The sequence below is a fragment of the Nerophis ophidion genome, linkage group LG18 (genome assembly GCF_033978795.1).
Source record: "Nerophis ophidion isolate RoL-2023_Sa linkage group LG18, RoL_Noph_v1.0, whole genome shotgun sequence".
NCBI lineage: Eukaryota > Metazoa > Chordata > Actinopteri > Syngnathiformes > Syngnathidae > Nerophis > Nerophis ophidion.
In genome coordinates, this window is record NC_084628.1 from 24,555,414 (window position 1) to 24,579,505 (window position 24,092).

General features: G+C 41.0%; 1 protein-coding gene across 1 annotated transcript in view; it reads left to right on the forward strand.

Annotated features, from left to right (window-relative positions):
* wdr62 (WD repeat domain 62) overlaps positions 1-24,092 on the forward strand; it is a gene marked incomplete at its 5' end in the record, with an annotated part of 52,597 nt that overhangs the window by 13,914 nt on the left and 14,591 nt on the right. Inside the window, 25 exons of the mRNA XM_061877796.1 lie at positions 5,400-5,491; positions 5,558-5,620; positions 5,718-5,775; positions 7,490-7,657; positions 10,792-10,929; positions 11,013-11,195; positions 11,267-11,418; positions 11,494-11,680; positions 16,861-16,992; positions 17,063-17,226; positions 17,293-17,384; positions 17,451-17,576; positions 17,658-17,728; positions 18,655-18,779; positions 20,977-21,052; positions 21,142-21,253; positions 21,335-21,398; positions 21,469-21,558; positions 21,632-21,726; positions 21,800-21,852; positions 21,926-22,081; positions 22,154-22,215; positions 22,277-22,413; positions 22,531-22,605; positions 22,682-22,793. Of these exons, the coding sequence (XP_061733780.1) occupies positions 5,400-5,491; positions 5,558-5,620; positions 5,718-5,775; positions 7,490-7,657; positions 10,792-10,929; positions 11,013-11,195; positions 11,267-11,418; positions 11,494-11,680; positions 16,861-16,992; positions 17,063-17,226; positions 17,293-17,384; positions 17,451-17,576; positions 17,658-17,728; positions 18,655-18,779; positions 20,977-21,052; positions 21,142-21,253; positions 21,335-21,398; positions 21,469-21,558; positions 21,632-21,726; positions 21,800-21,852; positions 21,926-22,081; positions 22,154-22,215; positions 22,277-22,413; positions 22,531-22,605; positions 22,682-22,793 (2,783 nt within the window). The remainder of the gene's footprint in view (positions 1-5,399; positions 5,492-5,557; positions 5,621-5,717; positions 5,776-7,489; positions 7,658-10,791; positions 10,930-11,012; positions 11,196-11,266; positions 11,419-11,493; positions 11,681-16,860; positions 16,993-17,062; positions 17,227-17,292; positions 17,385-17,450; positions 17,577-17,657; positions 17,729-18,654; positions 18,780-20,976; positions 21,053-21,141; positions 21,254-21,334; positions 21,399-21,468; positions 21,559-21,631; positions 21,727-21,799; positions 21,853-21,925; positions 22,082-22,153; positions 22,216-22,276; positions 22,414-22,530; positions 22,606-22,681; positions 22,794-24,092) is intronic.

Below are 24,092 nucleotides of genomic sequence, written 5' to 3' on the forward strand. Positions count from 1 at the left end.
GGTGGACACCAGCGGTGAGGGATGCCGTCAAGCTGAAGAAGGAGTCCTATCGGGTCCTTTTGGCTCATAGGACTCCGGAGGCAGTGGACAGGTACCGACAGGCCAAGCGGTGTGCAGCTTCAGCGGTCGCGGAGGCAAAAACTCGGACATGGGAAGAGTTTGGGGAAGCCATGGAAAACGACTTCCGGACGGCTTCGAAGCGATTCTGGACCACCGTCCGCCGCCTCAGGAAGGGGAAGCAGTGCACTATCAACACCGTGTATGGTGCGAATGGTGTTCTGCTGACCTCGACTGCGGATGTTGTGGATAGGTGGAAGGAATACTTCGAAGACCTCCTCAATCCCACCAACACGTCTTCCTATGAGGAAACAGTGCCTGGGGAATCTGTGGTGGACTCTCTTATTTCTGGGGCTGAGGTCGCTGAGGTAGTTAAAAAGCTCCTTGGTGGCAAGGCCCCAGGGGTGGACGAGATCCGCCCGGAGTTCCTTAAGGCTCTGGATGCTGTGGGGCTGTCTTGGTTGACAAGACTTTGCAGCATCGCGTGGACATCGGGGGCGGTACCTCTGGATTGGCAGACCGGGGTGGTGGTTCCTCTCTTTAAGAAGGGGGACCGGAGGGTGTGTTCCAACTATCGTGGGATCACACTCCTCAGCCTTCCCGGTAAGGTTTATTCAGGTGTACTGGAGAGGAGGCTACGTCGGATAGTCGAACCTCGGATTCAGGAGGAACAGTGTGGTTTTCGTCCTGGTCGTGGAACTGTGGACCAGCTCTATACTCTCGGCAGGGTTCTTGAGGGTGCATGGGAGTTTGCCCAACCAGTCTACATGTGCTTTGTGGACTTGGAGAAGGCATTCGACCGTGTCCCTCGGGAAGTCCTGTGGGGGGTGCTCAGAGAGTATGGGGTATCGGACTGTCTTATTGTGGTGGTCCGTTCCCTGTACGATCAGTGCCAGAGCTTGGTTCGCATTGCCGGCAGTAAGTCGAACACATTTCCAGTGAGGGTTGGACTCCGCCAAGGCTGTCCTTTGTCACCGATTCTGTTCATAACTTTTATGGACAGAATTTCTAGGCGCAGTCAAGGCGTTGAGGGGTTCCGGTTTGGTAACCGCAAGATTAGGTCTCTGCTTTTTGCAGATGATGTGGTCCTGATGGCTTCATCTGACCGGGATCTTCAGCTCTCGCTGGATCGGTTCGCAGCCGAGTGTGAAGCGACCGGAATGAGAATCAGCACCTCCAAGTCCGAGTCCATGGTTCTCGCCCGGAAAAGGGTGGAGTGCCATTTCCGGGTTGGGGAGGAGACCCTGCCCCAAGTGGAGGAGTTCAAGTACCTAGGAGTCTTGTTCACGAGTGAGGGAAGAGTGGATCGTGAGATCGACAGGCGGATCGGTGCGGCGTCTTCAGTAATGCGGACGTTGTACCGATCCGTTGTGGTGAAGAAGGAGCTGAGCCGGAAGGCAAAGCTCTCAATTTACCGGTCGATCTACGTTCCCATCCTCACCTATGGTCATGAGCTTTGGGTCATGACCAAAAGGATAAGATCACGGGTACAAGCGGCCGAAATGAGTTTCCTCCGCCGTGTGGCGGGGCTCTCCCTTAGAGATAGGGTGAGAAGCTCTGCCATCCGGGAGGGACTCAAAGTAAAGCCGCTGCTCCTCCACATCGAGAGGAGCCAGATGAGGTGGTTCGGGCATCTGGTCAGGATGCCACCCGAACGCCTCCCTAGGGAGGTGTTTAGGGCACGTCCAACCGGTAGGAGGCCACGGGGAAGACCCAGGACACGTTGGGAAGACTATGTCTCCCGGCTGGCCTGGGAACGCCTCGGGATCCCCCGGGAAGAGCTAGACGAAGTGGCTGGGGAGAGGGAAGTCTGGGTTTCCCTGCTTAGGCTGTTGCCCCCGCGACCCGACCTCGGATAAGCGGAAGATGATGGATGGATGGATGGATGTATATATATATGTGTATATATATGTGTATATATATATATGTGTGTATATATATATACATGTGTATAATTGTGTGTGTGTATGAAATACTTGACTTTCAGTGAATTATAGCTATTTATATTTATTTTATTATATATATATATATAAATAAAATAAATAGTTGAATTTCCGACGGCACCTATCAAATACACAGTTATAAAAACCCAGTTGTTTTATTAACTGTACTGTGCTTGCTGGTTAGGAAAAAAAACAACAACACTTACCTTTCACTATTTGAGTAACCTTTGTTCTGCCATTTGTGTATTGGCGAGCGATCTCCGAATCCGGGAACATATCCTTCACGGATTTGTTGTAGATATCCACAAATGAGAACGGGATGTTGCTTCCAGCTATCAGCATAGCCATCTTTGTCTCAGCATAAGATACACCATCGGGTCTTCATTTTGCGAGGTGGGCCATAATACTAGGTTGTGAACGATGGTGCGCTGTGGACGTTTTGTGCTTCGCTGACCGTTCACGGCTGAATATCCGTTCGGCCGCGGTGTTCAATGGAGAAGTCTTTTCTACAAAATTTAGAGGCAACATACCCCCTCCCCTTCGAACTCTCCTGGATAAACTGAAATTCTTGTTTCCAATCATTCTGGAACTTGCAAGCGTATTTCTTAATTTTGCCCGTCGACGGTGTAATATATTGGGTTGGAGTCAATAACCAGGCGACGTGATGAAGTCACGTCTGTTTACTGTGGGCTTCAGAACAAATGTAGAATATATTTACATTCAATTATATGTACAGTAGATAACAGTATTGTCCTGTTTAAGAGGGTCACAACATTGAGTCAGGTCTGACTCAATGTTTGGGGGCGTGGCCTCCAGCTCCACTCGAATTTCGGGAGATTTTCGGGAGAAAATTTGTCCCGGGAGGTTTTTGGGAGAGGCGCTGAATTTCGGGAGTCTCCCGGAAAATCCGGGAGGGTTGGCAAGTATGACTGTACCTGTGTCTGGTAGAATTAAAAACATAATGTATCAAGTTTTGCTGCGCTAGGGTAATCACCTTCAAACGATATAAAATCACAGTGCGAAACAAATATGGCATAAATCTGGACTGAATTTGTGTATCTTATGTATATGCATCTTTGTATGTAATGTCTCCAAATAGCCTACAACAGTGGTTCTCAAATGGGGTACGCGTACCCCTGAGGGTACTTGAAGGTATGCCAAGGGGTACGTGAGATTTTTTTTTTTAAATATTCTAAAAATAGCAACAATTCAAAAATCCTTTATAAATATATTTATTGAATGATACTTCAACAAAATATGAATGTTAGTTCATAAACTGTGAAAAGAAATGCAACAATGCAATATTCAGTGTTGACAGCTAGATTTTTTTTGGACATGTTCCATAAATATTGATGTTAAAGATTTCTTTTTTGTGAAAAAATTTTAAGAATTAAGTTCACAAATCCAGATGGATCTCTATTACAATCCCCAAAGAGGGCACTTTAAGTTGATGATTACTTCTATGTGTAGAAATCTTTATTTATAATTATATCAGTGGTTTATTTTTCAACAAGTATTTAGTTATTTTTAAATTATTTTTTCCAAATAGTTCAAGAAAGACCACTACAAATGAGCAATATTTTGCACTGTCATACAATTTTAATAAATCAGAAACTTATGACATCCTGCTGTATTTTACTTCTTTATCTCTTTTTTTCAACCAAAAATGCTTTGCTCTGATTAGGGGGTACTTGAATTTAAAAAAATTTCACATGTTGTATATCAGTTAAAAAAGTTTGAGAACCACTGTGCCTGCGCATTGCGTACTTACAAAAGAAAAAGTTTTTTTATGTTGAGAAAATCTCTTATTTAAAAAATAAAAAAATATATACTTTAATATCTGCTTGACTTGTGATTTCAAAGCAAATTATCCATCAAATTAAAGACTGTGAAATTTACGATGAATAATAAAGTAAAGTTTACTGTGGTTTTTACAGCATAATGCTGTAAAATGAAAAAAAACCTCTGCAACTGTTTTACTGTTAAATTCCGTTGACTGAGCTGCTGTTTTTTTATTGTAAAACATACGATTGTTGTTTTTGTAGTGTATTCCTGTAAATTTAAAAACAGTACTGCAGTTTTTTACCATAAAAAGAAGGCAGCTCAATTGCCAGATTTAAAAACAAAAAAACAAAAAACAGTATTACTGTTACAGAATGGTATGTTCTTCATTGTCATTGCACGAGTACAACCAAATGGCATTTTCACCATAAACCCGTTCAAGATTAGACAAACATTGTACAAGATTACAGAACAGGAACCGTGATGGGTCGCCATATTCGGCGTCCCGTAAATGGTGGGGAAAAAGGTAGACGCTGGGGGAGAATGAATTTACAAAAAAAAGTCGATCTCAGACTTGGCTCCTGTTGGGGGAGGGGTGCAGTCTGGAGTTAATGTTTTTCCTTTTACAGTATAATGTGTTTAAAAAAAAAATCCCAGTAAAATTCTGGTGACTAAGGTGCCAGAATATTTCCGTTAAAAAGCAGTCGGTACTGTTTTTGCTAAAAAATAAATAAATAATAAAAACTGCAAGTTTTGCATAAAAAATGATCTCAAATCAAGTATCAAAAAGTATTGATATTTTGATTTGAGAGTCGATATTGTAGCATAAAGATCTGGTATCGACCGTGTCTATCTCAGTATTGATCCACGCACATCCAACGATTTTCTACCGCTTGTCCTTTTGGGGTCACGGGGGGTGCTGGAGCCTATCTCAGATGTATTCGGGCGGAGGGCGGAGTACACCCTGGATAAGTCGCCACTTCATCGCAGGGCCAACATAGATAGACAGAGAACATTCACACTCACATTCACACACTAGGGACCCATTTAGTGTTGCCAATCAATCTATTCCCAGGTGCATCTCTTTGGAGGTGGGTGGAAGCCAGAGTACCCGGAGGGAACCCACGCAGTCACGGGGAGGACATGCAAACTCCAAACAGAAAGATCCCTAGCCCGGGATTGAACTCAGGACTACTCAGGACCTTCGTATTGTGAGGCACATGCACTAACATCCCTACTAGCTATATATCCACCCATCTATATATCTGTCTACACTTCAGGGGTCCTCGGTTTAAAAACAGTTCAGTTCCTATGATCCTAAGTCGATTTTTAGTGCACGTCCTAAATTAACACTTCAGTCAGTCACTCTGTGCGCAGAACGCATGAAGGATATATATAAAAATACAGTCATAAAATGATTAAATGTAAGCAAAAAACATGTTCAAGAGAACACCTTTATCCCTGATCAAGCAGCTTGGACCCGGACATTCTTCCTCAGAGTAGATATGCGGGACTATGTACTGTATTTTTCCGTCATGTCCTGAGATCGGAATAGGTTTATGTATCTATATAGGACAAGGCGGCAACTCAAGACTTGATGTTTGTTGTGTTTTTCAGGTGCACCTTGAGAAAGTGCTTGGGATCAGCACAGTCACCAGCAGTGGACTGACCTCGGACCCCAACTCTGGGCTCGTTGCCTACCCTGCAGGGTAAGCTCTGCTCCCGATCTTATTTGAAGACCCCAAAAAGTTTTAATCTTGTCCTTTGTGCGTCAGCTGCGTGGTCGTGTTGCTCCACCCGCAGACCAACAAGCAACGACACATCATCAACACGTCCAGGTTTGTCTTTGCTTCCCGTTTGTCTTGAACACCGGCTACTTGCTTGTTTCTTGTGTGCGTGAATGATTCCTTTTAATAACTTTTTTGTTTCCCCCAGAAAGCCCTTCAGTGCGCTGGCCTTCTCTCATGATGGCAAACACCTGGTCACTGGCGAGGTACCACCATGGTACTAACCCATGGGTGTCCAAAGTGTGGCCCGCAGCTATTTATCTGAAAATGCTATTAAAAAACCCATAAATTGAATACAAGAGCACACAGGAGTGATGTAAAGAGAAATAATGTTGACACTTATAACATTAAGCTGCCATGCAGGCTATTTTTTTCTTTTTTTTAAAACAGTCATTACTCAAATAATAATAATAATAATAATAAAAACAATGTTGACCTATTCAAGGCACTGATTAAATCAAATATACTGCTCTCTGAAATATTTTTTGGGGAAAATATTGCATATTTTGTGTATTTCCCTAATAAAAACCAAGGTTTTCTTGATAAAAATGGTTTAAAATATAAACATGGTAACTTAGAATTTGAAAGTTGAACAAAAGATTCCTGCATTGAAAGTAAAAACAATGTATCAAATAAATTAATATTACAAATCATTAAATAAAATGTGATTTATTTTTTACTCTTTTATTAGTGTGCCCTTTTTGGGTCACCAAGAACTGTTTGTGTTTTGTTTTTTTTGCTTTTATAAAAAAGTTAAAAAAAATAAACTACAATAAAAAGTAAGACATAATACAAAATTGTACTACCGTACCTGGTGTACGTACACTTAAAACACTACCCTTTTAGAATAACAAACTTAAAGTAAGTTCAAATAAAATTAAATAAATTAGAAAAAAATTATAATTAAACAAGATATATAAATCTTAATATGTAAAACCGTATATATGTTGACTCTTAAATACTTATAATATGAAAGTTGATTTAAATATTCATGCATTAAAAATAAAAAATATGACCTATTTTTAGAACATTATCGAGTTGGCCCTTTTTAGGCCCTTAAAAACTTTTGGTGTGAGGTTTTTTTTTACAAAGTATAACTAAAACTACAATAAAAAATGATACATTCGGTAATAGACAATTGTACTACCATACTTGGAGTGCGTATGCTTAAACTAATACCCTTTAGAATAGCGAACCTGAAAAATAATTTCACATAAAAAATAAATACAATTAAAACATAATAGTAATTAAAAAGAAAAAAAGTTATATCTAAAATGTATTTTTTTGTTTTATCCAAATGCTACGGTTTCCTTTAAGCATTGGAAGTAACAAATATACATACATGACTTATTTTTAACACTTATTAATGGGAACTTTTAGTCTATTTAAAACCTGTCATTGCTCAAAAGATAGTAACAGATCAAAATCAATTATAAATCAATTATTGACCTGTAATATTTAAGTGTCCAATTACTTTACCTCAAATATATAAAACATTTTTGGGGGTAAAATATTGCATTTTTTGGAGGGTGGCGGTTGCCATTAAATCATGGTTTTCTTTGACAAAAAGGGCATGAAAAACTAAAAAAAACTTTTTATCAACAGATCTGAAGTTATTCTTCAGATAGAAGGTAGAAGAAGAGTATTGTTATGTGACTTACTTTTAAAACTTGTGACTTAGACCATTTTGGTTTCCAGAGACATTTAACATTCACCAAAGTTGAGAGGAGCTCAAAGGGTAAAAAAAAAAACCCAACCATATATTGTGTTGGTTTTAAAACGGAAAGGTTCCAAAAATTCCCTTTCATCCATTGATTTTTCAGTGTGCGGCCCTCAGTGGCAAAGGTTTGGACACCCCTGTGCTAACCACACCATGATTCTAAAAGTACGGCTGCTACAATGTCTTCCCCTGTGTTTCAGAGCGGTCACATGCCCTGTGTGCGCGTTTGGGAGGTGGGTGGTGGTCAAGTGGCTGAAGTTCAGAATCATAAATATGGAGTTTCCTGCGTGGCCTTTTCTACCAGCAGCGGTTACATCGTCTCAGTGGGATTCCAGCATGACATGAATGTGTGTGTTTGGGACTGGCGGGTAAGTGCACGCACACATCATCACCTGTTATTAGAAATGTGATTTATGGATCTTTGAAAGGAGCCAAAACTTTGAAAGAACCGTTCAAAATTCTGGCTCGTTATTATCATTACTTTTTGTTTTACGTTTTGTTTTTATTAATGAAATAATAACTAGTATCGCTCATACAATAAGATGTATATATATATTTTTTAATTTACAGAAATGTTACTTTGTTGGTGGGAATTATTTTTGAAATATTGGCTATAACTTAATTTTTTTATTTATATTTTCCTTTAAAATATTTCATAAGGCGCTGCCATATTTCAATGCTTTGGCAGTGACATCACTATTTAGAATTTTCCCCATCTAAAAAAATGTGCAGCATTTTAACAATTTAAGAAAAATACACAAATAATGGGTATGAATAAAATGCATTAATGAATATAAAAAGTATAAATAAAAATGGATATAAATGTGAGTATAAAATTATACTACCATACCTTATGCTTAAAGGTGCTGTTTGCAACTTTCCCACAGTTATATTTTTCAAAGCAAAAAATACAACAAGAACTACTAGTGGTTTAACAAAACACATTTGTTTGTCGATTGTCTGTTTTTCACATTTGAAAAGTTTATGCAATTAAAAATTTTTACCAGCATGAACAAAATGATTTGTGTTTACGGTGGTCACTCAACTGGTCTCGTCAACACGTACGCGCAGTGAGCGCGTGCACACATACATAAGCAGTCCAAGAGAAGCAACAAACAATTTGCAGTCATGTTGTTGCATTGATAGAATATACATTCAATGGCAGTTAATGTCATTATTAGCTAACAGCACCTGAAGCTGTGCATGTGTTACGTACGTATGTATGTACGTAATTACGTCAATGAGATAGGCACCAGCGCCCCCCGCGACCCCAATGGGAATAAGCGGTAGAAAATGGATAGATGGATGGATGTACGAGAAGCCGTAAGAGGGCGGGACATACTGCGTAAATTACATTGGGAAGTTGGTTGCCCTTGAGGCATCTGTGTACATTTTGCAAACAACACCTTTAAACTACTACTACCCTTTGGACAACAAACCTGGAAAGTGAATCCAAATAAGAATGAAGAAAATACAATTAAAGAGTAATAATGATTTAAAAATTTTAAATTTTATATGTAAAAATCTATGTAAATATTTTAGATGTCCAAAAAAACGATTTTCGACTGAATCGTTATTTCTAACGATCCTTAATAAAAAATATATATTTTTTTTGTCCAGCCACTCAGGCAAATCATACTGTTGATGTAAATGATCATATTTGCTATACAGATTTACAATAGAAAAGAGAACTGTTGGATACTTCTCTTGTTGCCTATTTTGTATTTGACTTGATTTGGGTAACATTTCTTTTATTAAACAGAAACAGTTGTCTTTTAAAGGGGAACTGCACTTTTTGGGGGGAATTTTGCCTATTGTTCACAATCGTTATGAAAGACATCACAACGGATGGATTTAAAAAAAAATAAAGCATTCTAAAAATTAAATACATTTGATCAAAAGTTCACTTACAATGGAGCCTATGGGAGCCATTGAATTCTGCCTATGAAAAAACATCCAAACATCTCCTTTAGGGTTTTATATACGAGTTGTAAGTATATATGTAATGTAGTAACGGGCACATTTATATTAACATTTAATAATTACATATTTCGATCATTTTAAGCATATGTGGCACATAATAAATAAAAAAAACGCATCACTTTTTTTTTTCTTCATCACTGATTTTTGTTCACTGAACAATTTATGAGAGCTAACAGAGATAGTGAAACATCACTTACTGTACAGTGTCTGCTGTCATTAGGATGCCGACTGATAGGATGTTCATATAGTATTTCCGTTTGGATTAAAAATGTCTCATAATCCTCGTGAAGAAATGAGGGGAACAAGTGCTTTTCGTGTTGTTCTCGCCAGTTCCAGACGCTAAATGGCAATAAAGTTACAGGGAGCATGGAAACGAGGAAGCAGATGATCAATCAATGATGTAAACATCGGCACACAAGCTAGTGATCACGGCGCAGCTATAGTTTATCTGCGTTAGCGCTTATAATAACAATATCGCTAATACTTGGTTAATATTCAAGTCATGAAATGTAAATGGAGTATTGTTGGCCCTTTTGAATGGTTATTTATCAGATTTTATGGGCGGAATAGAGGACCTCCTTTTGGCTCTGCTGTAAGTTAACTTTTATTTACGTTTATGTAATATTTAGAATGCATGTCACAGTATCATGTTAGACCCGCTCGACATCCATTGCTTTCGGTCCCCTAGAGGGGGGGGTTGCCCACATCTGAGGTCCTCTCCAAGGTTTTTCATAGTCAGCATTGTCACTGGCGTCCCACTGGATGTGAATTCTCCCTGCCCGCTGGGTGTGAGTTTTCCTTGCCCTTTTGTGGGTTCTTCCGAGGATGTCGTAGTCGTAATGGTTTGTACAGTCCTTTGAGACATTTGTGATTTAGGGCTATATAAATAAACATTGATTGATTGATTGACATTAACAAAACATCGGTCATTATGTCTATCATAATGATTGTGAACGATAGGCAAAATTCCCCAAAAAAGTGCAGTTCCCCTTTAAGTAAGAGAGAAACTTTTCAGAGCAGTTGATTTATTTTATAAAATAATGTAATTAATCATACAACTGACACCCAAAGTTTTTAGCATGGATTTTGAATCGAGAATTGATTTTGTATCGAATAGTCACCCCCGAGAATCGAATCGAATCATTTGGTGCCCAAAGATTCCCAGCCCTATTTTTTTATTTTTATTCTGATGCTGCTGTTTCTTTTAACTCACTCATTGCCTCATCCAGTTGCCAGTCAGGTGGCACGCATGTGCAAAGTGGCCAATTGCCGTCGCAAAATTTGCATTTGCAGAAAAAAAACGTCTCACAACTGGGAATAGGTTCTCATCGTTTACTCAAAAGAGCCGTTCAACAGACTATATTTGTTTACAAATGTCACATGTCAAGCTGTTGTCGATGACTGATTGTGTGTGTGTGTGTGTGTGTGTGTGTGTGTGTGTGTGTGTGTGTGTGTGTGTGTGTGTGTGTGTGTGTGTGTGTGTGTGTGTGTGTGTGTGTGTGTGTGTGTGTGTGCGCAGAAGGGGTCAATCATTGCCTCTAATAAAGTGTCCAGCAGAGTGTCGGCCATCTCTTTCTCTCAGGACAACAGCTACTTTGTCACTGCCGGCCACAGACACGTCAAGTTTTGGTACTTGAACGCCTCCAAAGAGCGACAGGTAACATCAGCCAATCATATCTCACATACAACCCCATCGACCAATCCAAGCCCTCTATGTCTTGTGAATGGCTCACTTTGCAGGTCAACAGCACAGTGCCTTTGATTGGTCGGTCAGGGTTGCTTGGCGACCATAACAAGTGTGTGTTCAGTGGCACGGCCTGCGGGCGTGGCCGCTTGGCGTCCAACACCTACTGCATCACCAGCTCCGCCTTGCTGTGTCTTTTCAACGCCAACCGAGAGCTTGAATCCTGGGTCGAGCTGAAGGTGAGTGGACTCCTGCCGTGTCAACAGCTGCTGCGTAGTGTGGTGCTTATCCGTGATGTGGATGTTGACAGACGACGTCGGCGAGCTGTCTGGTGCTGACTGAGGACTTGATCTTCTGTGGTTGCTCAGGCGGAGTTATCAGAGTGTTCTCGCCCTCTAACCTGCACTACATCACCACCCTCCCACGACCTCACCGCCTGGGGGTGGAGCTTATGCAGCCCAGGTACTAGTGTAGTCAACATTCCGAGATCTGTGGCGTGAACTTAAAAATCCTTGCTGTGATTTGTTTCTACGTCAGCCCTTCAGGCACCAGACCTGAAGCCCAATATCCTAACACCGTGGCGCTTACCTTTGACCCTGTGGCCAAACACCTGAGCTGCGTGTACAACGACCATAGCGTTTACGTTTGGGATGTCGCAGACGTGAGGAACGTGAAGAAGCTGTACTCAGCTCTCTACCACAGCAGCTGCGTGTGGGACCTCCAGGTAGGCCCAAAAACTTCAATCTGTCTTCACTCCAGCGGAACCTGTTTGTCGCCTACCATATGGCCTAGAATAAACAGTATATTGCAGCTTCCTGTAACAATATCAACACACTATTTAAACTGGTTCATTATTGTCTTGTATTGCATACAATTGTTGGAGCAAAACAAAAACCATAGTGCACAATAACTAAACTAAAGTATAAACTACTATTTGCTACTTTGGCTGGATGATTGTGGTAAAAATAATAATAAGAATTATTTTGATTAATATTGTAGTCAAAATTACTTACACTGTTATTCATTCATTTAAAAACACAAGTACTTATTGTACCACCAGAACTCCACTTTAAAGGCCTACTGAAATGAGATTTTCTTATTTGAACGGGTATAGCAGGTCCATTCAATGTGTCATACTTGATTATTTCGCGATATTGCCATATTTTTGCTGAAAGGATTTAGTAGAGAACATCGACGATAAAGTTCGCAACTTTAGGTCGCTAATAAAAAAGCCTTGCCTTTACCGGAAGTAGCAGACGATGTGCGCCTGACGTCACTGGTTGTAGAGCTCCTCAGATCCTCACATTGTTTACAATCATAGCCAGCAGCAGCTAGAGCTATTCGGACCGAGAAAGCAACAATTTACCCATTAATTTGAGCAAGGATGAAAGTTTCGTGGATGAGGAAATTTAGAGTGAAGGCCTAGGAAAAAAAAAAAGGCGAGGGCAGTGAGAGCGATTCAGATGTTTTTAGACACATTTACTAGGATAATTCTGGGAAATCCCTTATCTGCCTATTGTGTTGCTAGTGTTTTAGTGAGTTAAATAGTACCGTAAAGTCGGAGGGGTGTGGCCACGGGTGTTTGGATGCCAGAGTCTCAGAGAGAAGTCACGGCAGCTGCAGGAGGACCCTGGCTCCGCTGATCTCCGGTAAGAGGCGACCTTTTTCCACAATTTTCTCACGGAAAAGTGCCGGTTGACATGTAGTCGGGATCCATGTTTGCTTGACCGCTCTGATCCATAGTAAAGCTTCACCTCCGGGAATTTTAAACAAGGAAACACCGTGTGTTAGTGTGGCTAAAGGCTAAAAGCTTCCCATCTCCATCTTTCTACTTTGACTTCTCCATTATTATTGAACAAATTGCAAAAGATTCAGCAACACAGATGTCCAAAATATTGTGCAATTGCGTGATGAAAAGAGACGACTTTTAGCCGTAAGTGGTGCTGGGCTAATATGTTCCCTCCAACCAATAACATCACAAACACGCATCATCATCGTGTCATCATTCCGCGACGTTTTCAACAGGGAACTCCGCGGGAAAATTTAAATTATAATTTAGTAAACTAAACCGGCCGTATTGGCATGTGTAGCAATGTTAAGATTTCATCATTGATATATAAACTATCAGACTGCGTGGTCGGTAGTAGTGGGTTTCAGTAGGCCTTTAAATATAGTATACACAAACAGATATACATTAGCAAACTACAACAAGTAAAATGATAATAGCAATAAAAATACATTTAAATGCTTACATCTGTAAATCAACTTTCGGATATAATTTTTTATATTTTTTATGTTTCATGCATTTTTTGTCAAAAAACACCTTTGTTTTATAAAGCAAACACACAATGTGCAATATTTGGATCTAGATTTTGAAAATATGGAATATTTTATTTAATCGGAGTGTTTAATAACAAGATTAATTTTCATTAATTTTTTTGGATAAAGTACTGTTTTAAGGAAAGAAAAAATAATAGCCCGTATGCCAGATTTGTTTTATCAGTGTCAACATTTAAACCTTTTCTGTTCTCTATTTGTTCTTTTACTCCACATATATTTTTTTGTAATCAAGCAATAGAAAATTAATGGGTGGATTATTAGAATTGGCAGTTCCAAAAATTGCTGCGGGCTGTGGGCCTGGGCCAATAAGTTTTGCTTGTTGATATATTGACCAACAAATTATTGCCGATAAACAATATTATTGCCATTTTTTTATGGGACAGAATTAACCATTGATCCAGCCATCCATCCATCCATCTACTTTGGCTTATCCAAAGTCGGGGGGGCATCAGCGTAAGCAGAGAAGCCCGGAGTTCCCTCTCCCGAGCTATTTCGTCCAACTCTTCCCGAGGGATCCCGAAGCGTTCCCAGGTCAGCTTAGCGACATAGTCTCTCTAGCATGTCCTGGGTCTTCCCTGTGGCCTCCTACCGGTTGGACGCATCCTAAACGCCTCTCCAGGGAGGCGTTCACGGGGAATTCTGACCGGATCCTCGAACCACTTCGTCTGGCTCCTCTCGATGTTTGAGCTCCTCACGAATGACAGAGCTTCTCACCCTATCTCTAAGGGAGAGTTCCGCTACCCGGGGGAGGAAACTCATTTCAATCGCTTGTACCCGTGATATTGTTCTTTCGGTCAAAGCTCACGACCATAGGTGAGGATAGTAGATCGACTGGTAAATTGAGAGCTTTGCCTTCCGACTCAGCCCTTTCTTCACCAAGACGGACTGATACAGAATCTGCATCACTGCAGACACCGTTTCCATCCGCCTGTCGATCTTACAGTCCACTCTTCTCTCCCTCATGAACAAGACCCTGAGGTACTTGAACTCCTCCATCTAGGGCAGCATCTACTTCCCAACCCGGAGATGGCACCCTTCTCCGGGCGAGAACCTTGGACTCGGACCTGGAAGTGTTGATTTTCATCCCAGTCGCGTCACTCTCTGCTGCGAACCTATTCAGTGAGAGCTGAAGATCCTGGCAAGATGAAGCCAGCAGGACCACACATCATCCGCAAAAAGCATATACCTAATTCTGCAGCCACCAAACCGGATCCCCTCACTTATTTAAGACATTTCATATTGCTACAAAAAAATTTTGTGCTACACAAACATTTCTTTGCTACTAATTTTTTTCATTTATTAGCACAGGTCCTAAGAGTGAAAAAGCCAAGCATTGTGTTGATATGCTTGTTTTGTTCCAAAGGTTTAAACTGAAACATTCCCAAACTGGTGTGGTGGCATTTGGTTTTGTGATCATTTTGTCCATGTTAGCTGCTACATGCTAACTAGTTGCACTATGTGATGCTAGCCGGCCAGCGGTCCCGTGTCGCTGCACAAAGAGACAAAGACACTTAATGAGGACAAGATGATTCACCCGCTTCTTTTCATTCCACTATGGTACAAACGCACCTAGCTGCTGAAAGCAATGAAAAGTGTGAACCCTCTTGAAACATGCACGTGGCAATTTATTGATGCTGGTTAATTGACTTATTGGATATCGGCCGATGCTTAGCGGGCCACACTTTGGACACCCTTGCCTTACTGCAAGGCACACTCCACACTGCCCCCTATAGACCGACCCAACAAGCACACAGTACACCCCTTGCTACAATATCACATGAAATATGCATAAATGGAGTAAAACCCATCCATCCATCATTTTCTACCGCTTTTTCCCTTTGGGTCACAGGGGGCGCTGGTGCCTATCTCAGTTACAATCGGGCGGAAGGCGGGGTACACCCTGGACAAGTCGCCACCTCATCGCAGCCATTTCAGCAAATTGCTTTAAAGGAGCCATATGTAATAATTTCATGTCAAGTCATCATTAAATGGCCCTGATACGGTGTGGCGCAGTGGGGAAAGTGGCCGTGCGCAACCCGAGCGTCCCTGGTTCAATTCCCACCTAGTACCAACCTCGTCACGTCCGTTGTGTCCTGAGCAAGACACTTCACCCTTGCTCCTGATGGGTGCTGGTTGGCGCCTTGCATGGCAGCTCCCTCCATCAGTGTGTGAATGTGTGTGTGAATGGGTAAATGTGGAAGTAGTGTCAAAGCGCTTTGAGTACCTTGAAGGTAGAAAAGCGCTATACAAGTACAACCCATTTATCATTTATATGTGAAAAGGCATTAATAAATCATGTTCTTTTTCAATACCTCTATAACTGATAACAGTAGTTCAGCCAGGATATGTTAATTTCAAAATTAGATTTACAGCCCCGAGATCTTATTGTTTTCATTTCGATGTCCCACCCTTGACCATTTGACGAATTAGAAAAGTCAGTGAGTGAGTCACATCCAGGTTGCCAGTTATGCACCTCCATGTTTGTCTAACTACTGCCACTGGTAAAGTTACTAAACATGTCATGACATTAGTAAATCTGAAAGGCCTTGTTACGATTCTCAAATTATTCATGACATAGCTTGGAACAAAATGAAGATTTGTATTGGGGATTCCTTTGAAAGATGGAGACGATTGAAGGCGGATGCCAAACTTGCTAATGTCCTCCTAATAGGTAAGTCAGGCATGGATAATGGACATTTCGTAGGTAAACTATATTGTCCAATACAGTCCATGGTCTTGTATAACAAAGCTAGTATGTCCGTGCTTTGTTTTCTTTTTCGAAAATATATGTGGATATGGGTAGTGTCAGTGCATATTTCGTTCTCAATATGCTGGTAAACTGAGGAATTGGGTTCCAACATTAGCACTGCTGTCATGGCAATGTGAAACGTATGGAGACAGCCAAATCACGTGATAAAATAATTCCTCATTCGTGTTTGCATATTTTGGACTACATGTACCAAGTTATATGGCAATCCAAAACTTTTGAAACAGTAGCCTATAGGAATACCTTGGTAAAATGTCTCATCTTTTGTTTTGGGCGTATATTAGGCTGCTTAGCATGCTCTACTTATTTTCACCAGTACAACCATTTCTACCGTTGGTTGTAGTTTGTTTGAGTCTTTGTTTTCTGATAGTACTGACAATAACCGAATGATTGCCATTTGTTGTGACATTGTACACAGGCATGATGTACTTCTTTCTGAAAATAACCTAATTTCTGTGTAAAATGTGTTGGTGAGAGATTTGTTATTGAAAAAAACGCTTGCCTATTCAACTATTATAGTTCCAGCACCTCAACCCCTATTAAGAGGCAGTAGAAGTTTTGAAGTTCCTTGTCGATTGAGCTGGATTTGGCTGCGTATCTGGCAACATCAGTTAAAAGGGACTACAGAATTTTGACCGTGATTGCAGTACCATTTCTGGCCACATTATTACATATGGCTCCTTTTAAGTTAACAAAAAAAATCCTTCATCACCTATTTTCCATGTCTCTGGACAAAGTCACAGGAAAATCTGCAAGCGTTGCAATGGTTGGTTTTACTGTACTCTTCTTGTCTCCAGGTGTATCCTCAGGTGTCAGATCCGTCTCAGGCTTGTCTGCCTCCCTCATCCTTCCTCACCTGCTCGTCAGACAACACAATCAGGCTCTGGCACGCTGACTCCGCCCCCCAGCACAGCTGCCTCTACAGCAAAGTAACGTGCGAGCGCCGGCCATTCTGTTTTTTGTCGTTGGGACATTCGTGATGCGGGTTTGTTCTTTTAGGACCTGCTAAGAATTTTATACGTGGGAGAAGACACGCAGCATCTACAAGGGCACGGGGACAAGTCCGAGGCAGCAGGTGCTGATGGGAAGGCTGGGATTAGAGTGCTGGGGATCAGCCCCGATGGACGACACCTGGCGACTGGAGACCGTTGTGGAAACCTGCGGTGAGGTCCTGTGATCAGGAAACAGTGTATCACAACAAATTTCACCAAGTTCTTCTCTCTTTTTAGGATTTTTGATTTGGAGTTTCTGGAAGAGATGGTCAAGATTGAGGCGCACGATTCCGAGGTTTTGTCCCTAGAGTTCTCACCCGCCTCCACAGGTGAAAGTCACTAACCAAAGATCTCTCTCTGAAGGCGTTGTGCTAATCCTAGAATTTGTGCCTCAGGCGTGAAATTATTAGCGACAGCCAGCAGAGACCGACTCATTCACGTCTTTAACGTGGAGAAGAACTACAGCCTGGTGCAGACGCTCAACGATCACTCCGCCTCCATCATCGCTCTCAAGTTTGCTGGTAACTTCTCCTAGGAGTCACACTTGAAAGAAGACAGTGGGGGAAAAAAAATGAGACACAGCTGCGTTCGCGTGTTTCCAGGTGAAAATCCGGAGGTGCGAATGGTGAGCTGTGGAGCAGACAAGAGCATCTACTTCCAGACAGCTCAACAGGTATGATTTGACTCGCACTTGGACCCCAGTGGTCCTGTAAAACAAGGACTTGGAGTCTGTAGGGTTGTCAAAAAATGCGATTTTTGAATGAATTGTGATTATTTGTAACAATCTTTAATCAATTTAAAAAGAAAAAATCTAAAATAGATTTAAAAAAAAAACTTGCATGTATATATCTCTAAAATCTGTCCTGCCCAGCCACTTTAGTAAATAATTTAATAAAGCCATTTTTTAAGTAATATAGAAATGTATCAGATCTGTTTATTTTAAGAAGGAATTTAGTCAACCATAAAACTGCCAACCAATGTTATTAAAAAAATATTGATTTTGCATTGAGAGTTGTTTTGAATCAAGAATCAATTCTGAATTGAATCGTTACCCCCCCAAGAATCCAATCAAATCATTTGGTGCCCAAAGATTCGCAGACCTAGTCATCTGTAGGGTTGGGAGCTGTACAGGTACTACAGTTAATACCGGAATATTTTAGAAAGCGGTATATATTTGAGACAATACCACCATACCGGTATTTTTTAATGTGCCTTTGTTACGGCCGATTGAGCTTTTCTGCACCTGAATTGCAAAGCACATGGCACTCCTATTTAGCTCATCTCCACCGCAGAGACTTCTCTTTTTTTATTTTATTTATATATTTTTTTAAGAATTGCTTTAAGAATAAACAACATATTACGTTACTACTTAGAAAAAAAAATCTGAGTCTGAGTCCTGATATACACTGATTTAACTAGCTGTAAAACACTGAAGCAACCTTAACCAATTTCCACTTTTTTTGTTTTTGTTTCTAAAGATACCAGTATATACATTTCAAACCGGTACTCAGACTAAAAATACTGCAATATCCGTTTTCGTCCATATCGCCCAGCCCTAGTGGTCTGTATGCATACTTGTGTGTGTGTGTGTCTGTTCAGGTGGCAGCGGAGGACGTCTCCTTCTGCAGGGCGCATCACGTGGTGGAAAAGGTAGCACTGCATGACATGGATTTGAACTCGTCAAAGACACACGTTGCGGTTGCCTGTCAGGACAGAAACGTCCGGTAAGGACCAAATGTGACAGAACGTGTTATTTAACCTCGGTTTTAGCCAGTGTTTCTCAATTTGTTTCTGTTAGGTCACCCTTGGAAGAAGTAAACATTTCAAACCCCACCCGCCATTCTCTGCCACGACTATAAATAGTATAATTTGACTATAAAACTGTTGTAAATACACCTCTGCATAACATTGTCCCCTTATTAACATTAAACAAAACCCCAAAAATACATATAGATCAACTTACAACAATCTGTAAAAAAAATGTTTAAAGTGCATCAATTTGTATGAAATAAATAAATCAATCTTATTTTTGACCGACTTGAGCCATTTGATACTGAAAAGTTAAATCAAATAAAAGTAATAAATAATCATTAATTAAAATTGATCAGCAACAACCTCGGGGGCAATATATATAAAACACTTTAACCGACAAAACATAAATCAATGCAACGGTTTGTGATGATTTTGTATTATATACATAAATAAAAATGAGAAAGTTAAGTTTAATGGCTACATTGAGAACATTTTGCAGCGCACAGCTTTTCGAAACAGGGTTTGAAACATGATACTGATGAAGCATGTAACCAGCGCCATTATTTGAAAGGACTGATTTAAGGTAAGTCAGCTGAGAGCCAGTTCTCACTTAAAAGGATGACTATGACAATGACATTATGACATGATAGGATTGTTCAGTGTTTTTTTTAACTCTGCACAAGAAGTGTCTCCGCCGTACATCAACCATCAAGTGTGTACCGGTACTCTGTAAACAAAAACAGTGGGCCCAGCCTTTGTCTTGCAACAGGGCCAATGACAAGCCTGAGCTTGAAAACCTTCCTCCAAGTCTTCTGTTTGCAAAAATCTTGGCCTTCTGGGTGAAATATGGTACGCATACAAACAAAGACAAGTGGATAAGACGAAGATAAAATGTGTGGCGCCATTTTTCATTAAAGATGGGGCACTATTGGAACTATTAATGCTGCATTTAGGCTACACAAATAATCATTTACACTCTTAACACTTAGGCCTGATCAATTAAAGGTTTGCGTGTACTTAAACACAAGCAGACTTGATAGTACACGCAAAGCTGATCTACAAAACGTATGCAAAGTGGATTGCATATGTTAAGTGGGCAGAATTAGGTGTGCCATCTATTTTCATTAACATGCAAAATATATGCTGATCATCACAGCGCCCACAATACTGGGAGGAGTAAATGCAAATTTAATTATTTAGCACACGCAGCCTGTCAACATATTTCATTTTCATACATCTTTTTAATTTATTTTTTACAATGCATAGGATTATTCGCGATTCTTATATGTAACGATTCTTAATCAATTCAAAAAAGTAAAAAATACACATTTCAAATTTTTGTATTTATTTTAATCTGTCCGGTCCAGCCACTCAGACAAATTATATTGATGTAGATGATCATAATGTTGATGGTCATATCTGCTGTACAGATTTACTTTAGAAAAGAGTGTTAGATACTTCTCTTGTTGCCTTATTTGTGTTAGACTTTATTAAATCTTTGGGAAGCATTTTATTAAACAAAACTCCTTTTTTATTTTGAGTAATATAGAAATTGATCAGAGCTGTTTATCTATTTTATGGAGGAATGTAGTTAATCATAGAACTGGCATCCAATGTTGTTAAAAAGTTTTAAAATGAAAATAGTTTCGAATCAAGAATTGATTTTAAATCAAATTGTTACCCCCAAGAATCCAATCGCGTGGTGCCCAAAGATTCACAGCGCTAACAGTGAAGTAAAAAAATATACTACAGTGTATAAATGTTTATTTAAGGCTCCAGCCCCTCGGCAAACCCAAAAAGGACAAGCGGTAGAACATGAATTAATATATCCGCCATGTGGGTCTCATTGAAAACAAGTTTGATGCCCCTGAACTTGGGCATGCACCAAGCTGCTGTATCCTGTTGCTATCAGAAACTCTGTTGCAGACGCCAAAATTTGTTGTTCAACTCTCCTAAAATGAGAGAAGGGAAAACGTTCTACAGATGCTGTAATTACTTACAGTCACCCTGGGCAGCAAAGCATTGTGACGCTAACTTGGCACATATATTGTGGCTGCTAATGTGGATGTTAGTCAAGATAAAACACGCTACTCCCTGTGAGAGTGTTGATGAATTGTGTGTGTGTGTGTGTGTGTGTGTGTGTGTGTGTGTGTGTGTGTGTGTGTTCAGGGTGTACAATGTGCAGACGGGAAAGCAAAGTAAATGTTTTAAGGGCTCCACAAGTGATGAAGGAGCTTTGCTAAAGGTAAAAGTTCCACTGTAGTAATTTTAGCAATGTAGTTAGACAGCATCTACAGTACCTAACTGGAATTGTCTAACATCGCTCCGCTGCAGCTCCACTTGGATCCTTCAGGCTCATTCCTCGCCACCAGCAGCTCTGACAAAAACATCTCCATCTTGGACTACAAGTCAGGCGAGTGTGTAGCCACCTTGTTTGGGCATTCTGGTGAGTAAATCCAGGTCCCCTGCAGGGAGAGTTCAAAATGGTAATAAGGGAATGCACGAGTAATAATGGTTGCCTCCTCAGAGATTGTGACGTGTATGAAGTTCAGTCAGGACTGCAAACACCTCATCACTGTAGCCAGGGACAGGTAATCTTAGCTCGCCCGTCTCCATGGTAACCCGAACCTTCCAGGCGGTCAAAACTTGAACTTTTTGTAGTTGTGTGTTTGTGTGGCGGCTGGACTCCCACATGACCAGCACCATGAGGAGCCAGCGCAGCCCGATGGTGACCAAGGTCCCCAGCATCAGGTGATGAGAGCGAGGACGAGTTGTGCATCAGATCCGCTTGAGTCGGATGCTTTCTGACGCCGCGTTGTTTCAGGAGGGAAACCTTTGTCACCGCACCGTCCTGTCTGATGCCCCTTGTGGAGGAAGTGGGGGCGGAGCCCCAAACACCAGCCAAGCGCAGTCCCGAAAGTGATGTCACTGGTTTTCTTCACGTCATTGAGTATCGCTGGATTTGTTAGCGTGACTCGTGTTGTCATTCCAGGACCTCAGTCGCTGCAGTCCAATGGCAAGCTGCCCTCGTGGTTCCGAAAACTGGTCCGTTCACGATGGGTGCTATCCCTCGGTGTGTGTGAAGATTGAGCTCAGTTTGTGGTGTTTGACATTTTAGCAGGGTCTGCCTGACAGCCACCTCCAGGTCCAACCACATCCAGAGCCTCGTCAGGTGCGGAATCGCTGGCTGGAAGGGATGAACGCGCCGATTATCTGCTTGAACTTTGCTCCCAGTCCCAGCAAGAGTCCGGAGGAGGAGGAAGAAGAGGATGAGGTACGTAAGTGAGATCACTGTGGTGGAGATGATCCAAACTTTACGGGTCATGTTACTGACTGTGTTGTGCAGAGTACCGCTGACGACGAGAGCTGCTTCATTTTCTACCCAAGCATGTCCTCCACCACTAACGGGTAAGTGCTGGGCTGGGCCAGCGTGTTGCGTGACCTTCAGCAGAATGCTCTTTGTTCCCAGGGAGTTTGATGTCCAGCCTGCGTGCCTGTCAAAGAGCAGAGAAGAAGGGGCGGAGCCAGGTGGGGACAGTGAGCTGAGCCCGGACTCCGCCTGCTTCGAAGGCTCCGCTGGAAGCTTTGAACCGCTGCACGACACGGGTCAGTGTCACGTAATGGCGCTGGCCAGTTCAGTCGATGGCGGTTTGATGGGTGACGGCATTGTGATGCCGGAATGTTAATCAACAGCCAACTTTGAGATGTGTCTGTCTCCAACAGCAGACGTGGACTCTGTGAGTCAGGCCAGCTCAGGTTTGGAAGAGGACGAGGACAGAAGTTCTACTCTGACCGAAGGTATGGACAGACCCATGTAATCTTAACTGGTGAACTCCTATGTCCTGACCTGTGTTCCTACCTTTTGAACTTTTAGAGAACTTTGAGAACGATCTGCGCGCCTTGCAACCTGCCGAGGAAACACGCTTTCTGAACCCACGACTCAGCATCTCCACTCGCTTCCTGTCCCGCTTCCAGGACCGTCTCAGGTACGCTCCAGCCTGAGACCACCTGGTACATCACATGATCACCATATCGTTTTCAATGTTCATTTTGCAGTCAGCAGTTTTTAACTTACATTTACTCAAAGTGATTTGTCCAAAATGTATTTTAGTTTTAGTCATACTTATAATTAACAGAACAAAAAGCAAAGTATAAAACAGGGGTTCCTAATCTTTTTGACCTTGGGGCCCAACGTTTTCACTACAGGGGGTCCCGGGGACCACTCAAATATTAACAGTGAATTAGTAATCTTACTCTTAATTTAGATGATATGCAATAATTATATCTAACCTACTGACTGTACACAAGCTTTTCAAATGATATGAAAGCATGTGTTAACTACAAAACGGGTTTATGACACTGACAAGAATAAAAATAAAATATTAACCAAATATAGGTGGGTTGCAATCACGTGACATAGAGGCACATCCAGGTTTCAGGCTGTAATTTAGAGCCTTATTAGGCTACTGTTTTGTTACCTGAATCAGTGCAGATTTACCGGTATGTGTATTTTGAAAGGCAAATATAAAACGATCATGAAACAAATATTTAAAATGGGAGGGAGTGGATTTGTTACACTCTTAAGAAAAATATATTTTTTTAAAGATACAAACCATGTATCATCACCAAGGGGTTACTGCCACCTCACTTCATTTGGCACTCAAGGGAGAAGAAAAGATTCAAGGCACATCATGCCTTGACATCTGATGGGTGCATAAATTAAGCATTAATCAGTAAAAGACAAAGATGGACTTATTCGTGCATCGCTAAGTAACGTATTTAATTCACATAACTAGTACCGTGCTGCTGTGATCGTGACGCTAATGAAAAAAAGGATACGTTTGTTTGCAGTTGATTTCCTGCTACAAGTATCAGTATCATATACAATTCATGTCTGAAGTTGTTTTTATGGTATGAAGTTCATATTTATTCTCATTATTTAGGTATAGATGTCCATGTTGTTCAGCATGAATCTTTGCTAGTGATATCATAATATAATTGAGCCTTTGAGAGACTTAAATAATCTACAAACCCCGTTTCCATATGAGTTGGGAAATTGTTAATGTAAATATAAACCGAATACAATGATTTGCAAATCATTTTCAAACCATATTCAGTTGAATATGCTACAAAGACAAGATATTTGATGTTCAAACTGACAAACATTTTTTTTTGCAAATAAGTTGATTATCATTTGCAAAAAAAAACAAAGTTTATGAGTTTGAACATCAAATATCTTGTCTTTGTAGTGCATTCAATTGAATATGGGTTGAAAAGGATTTGCA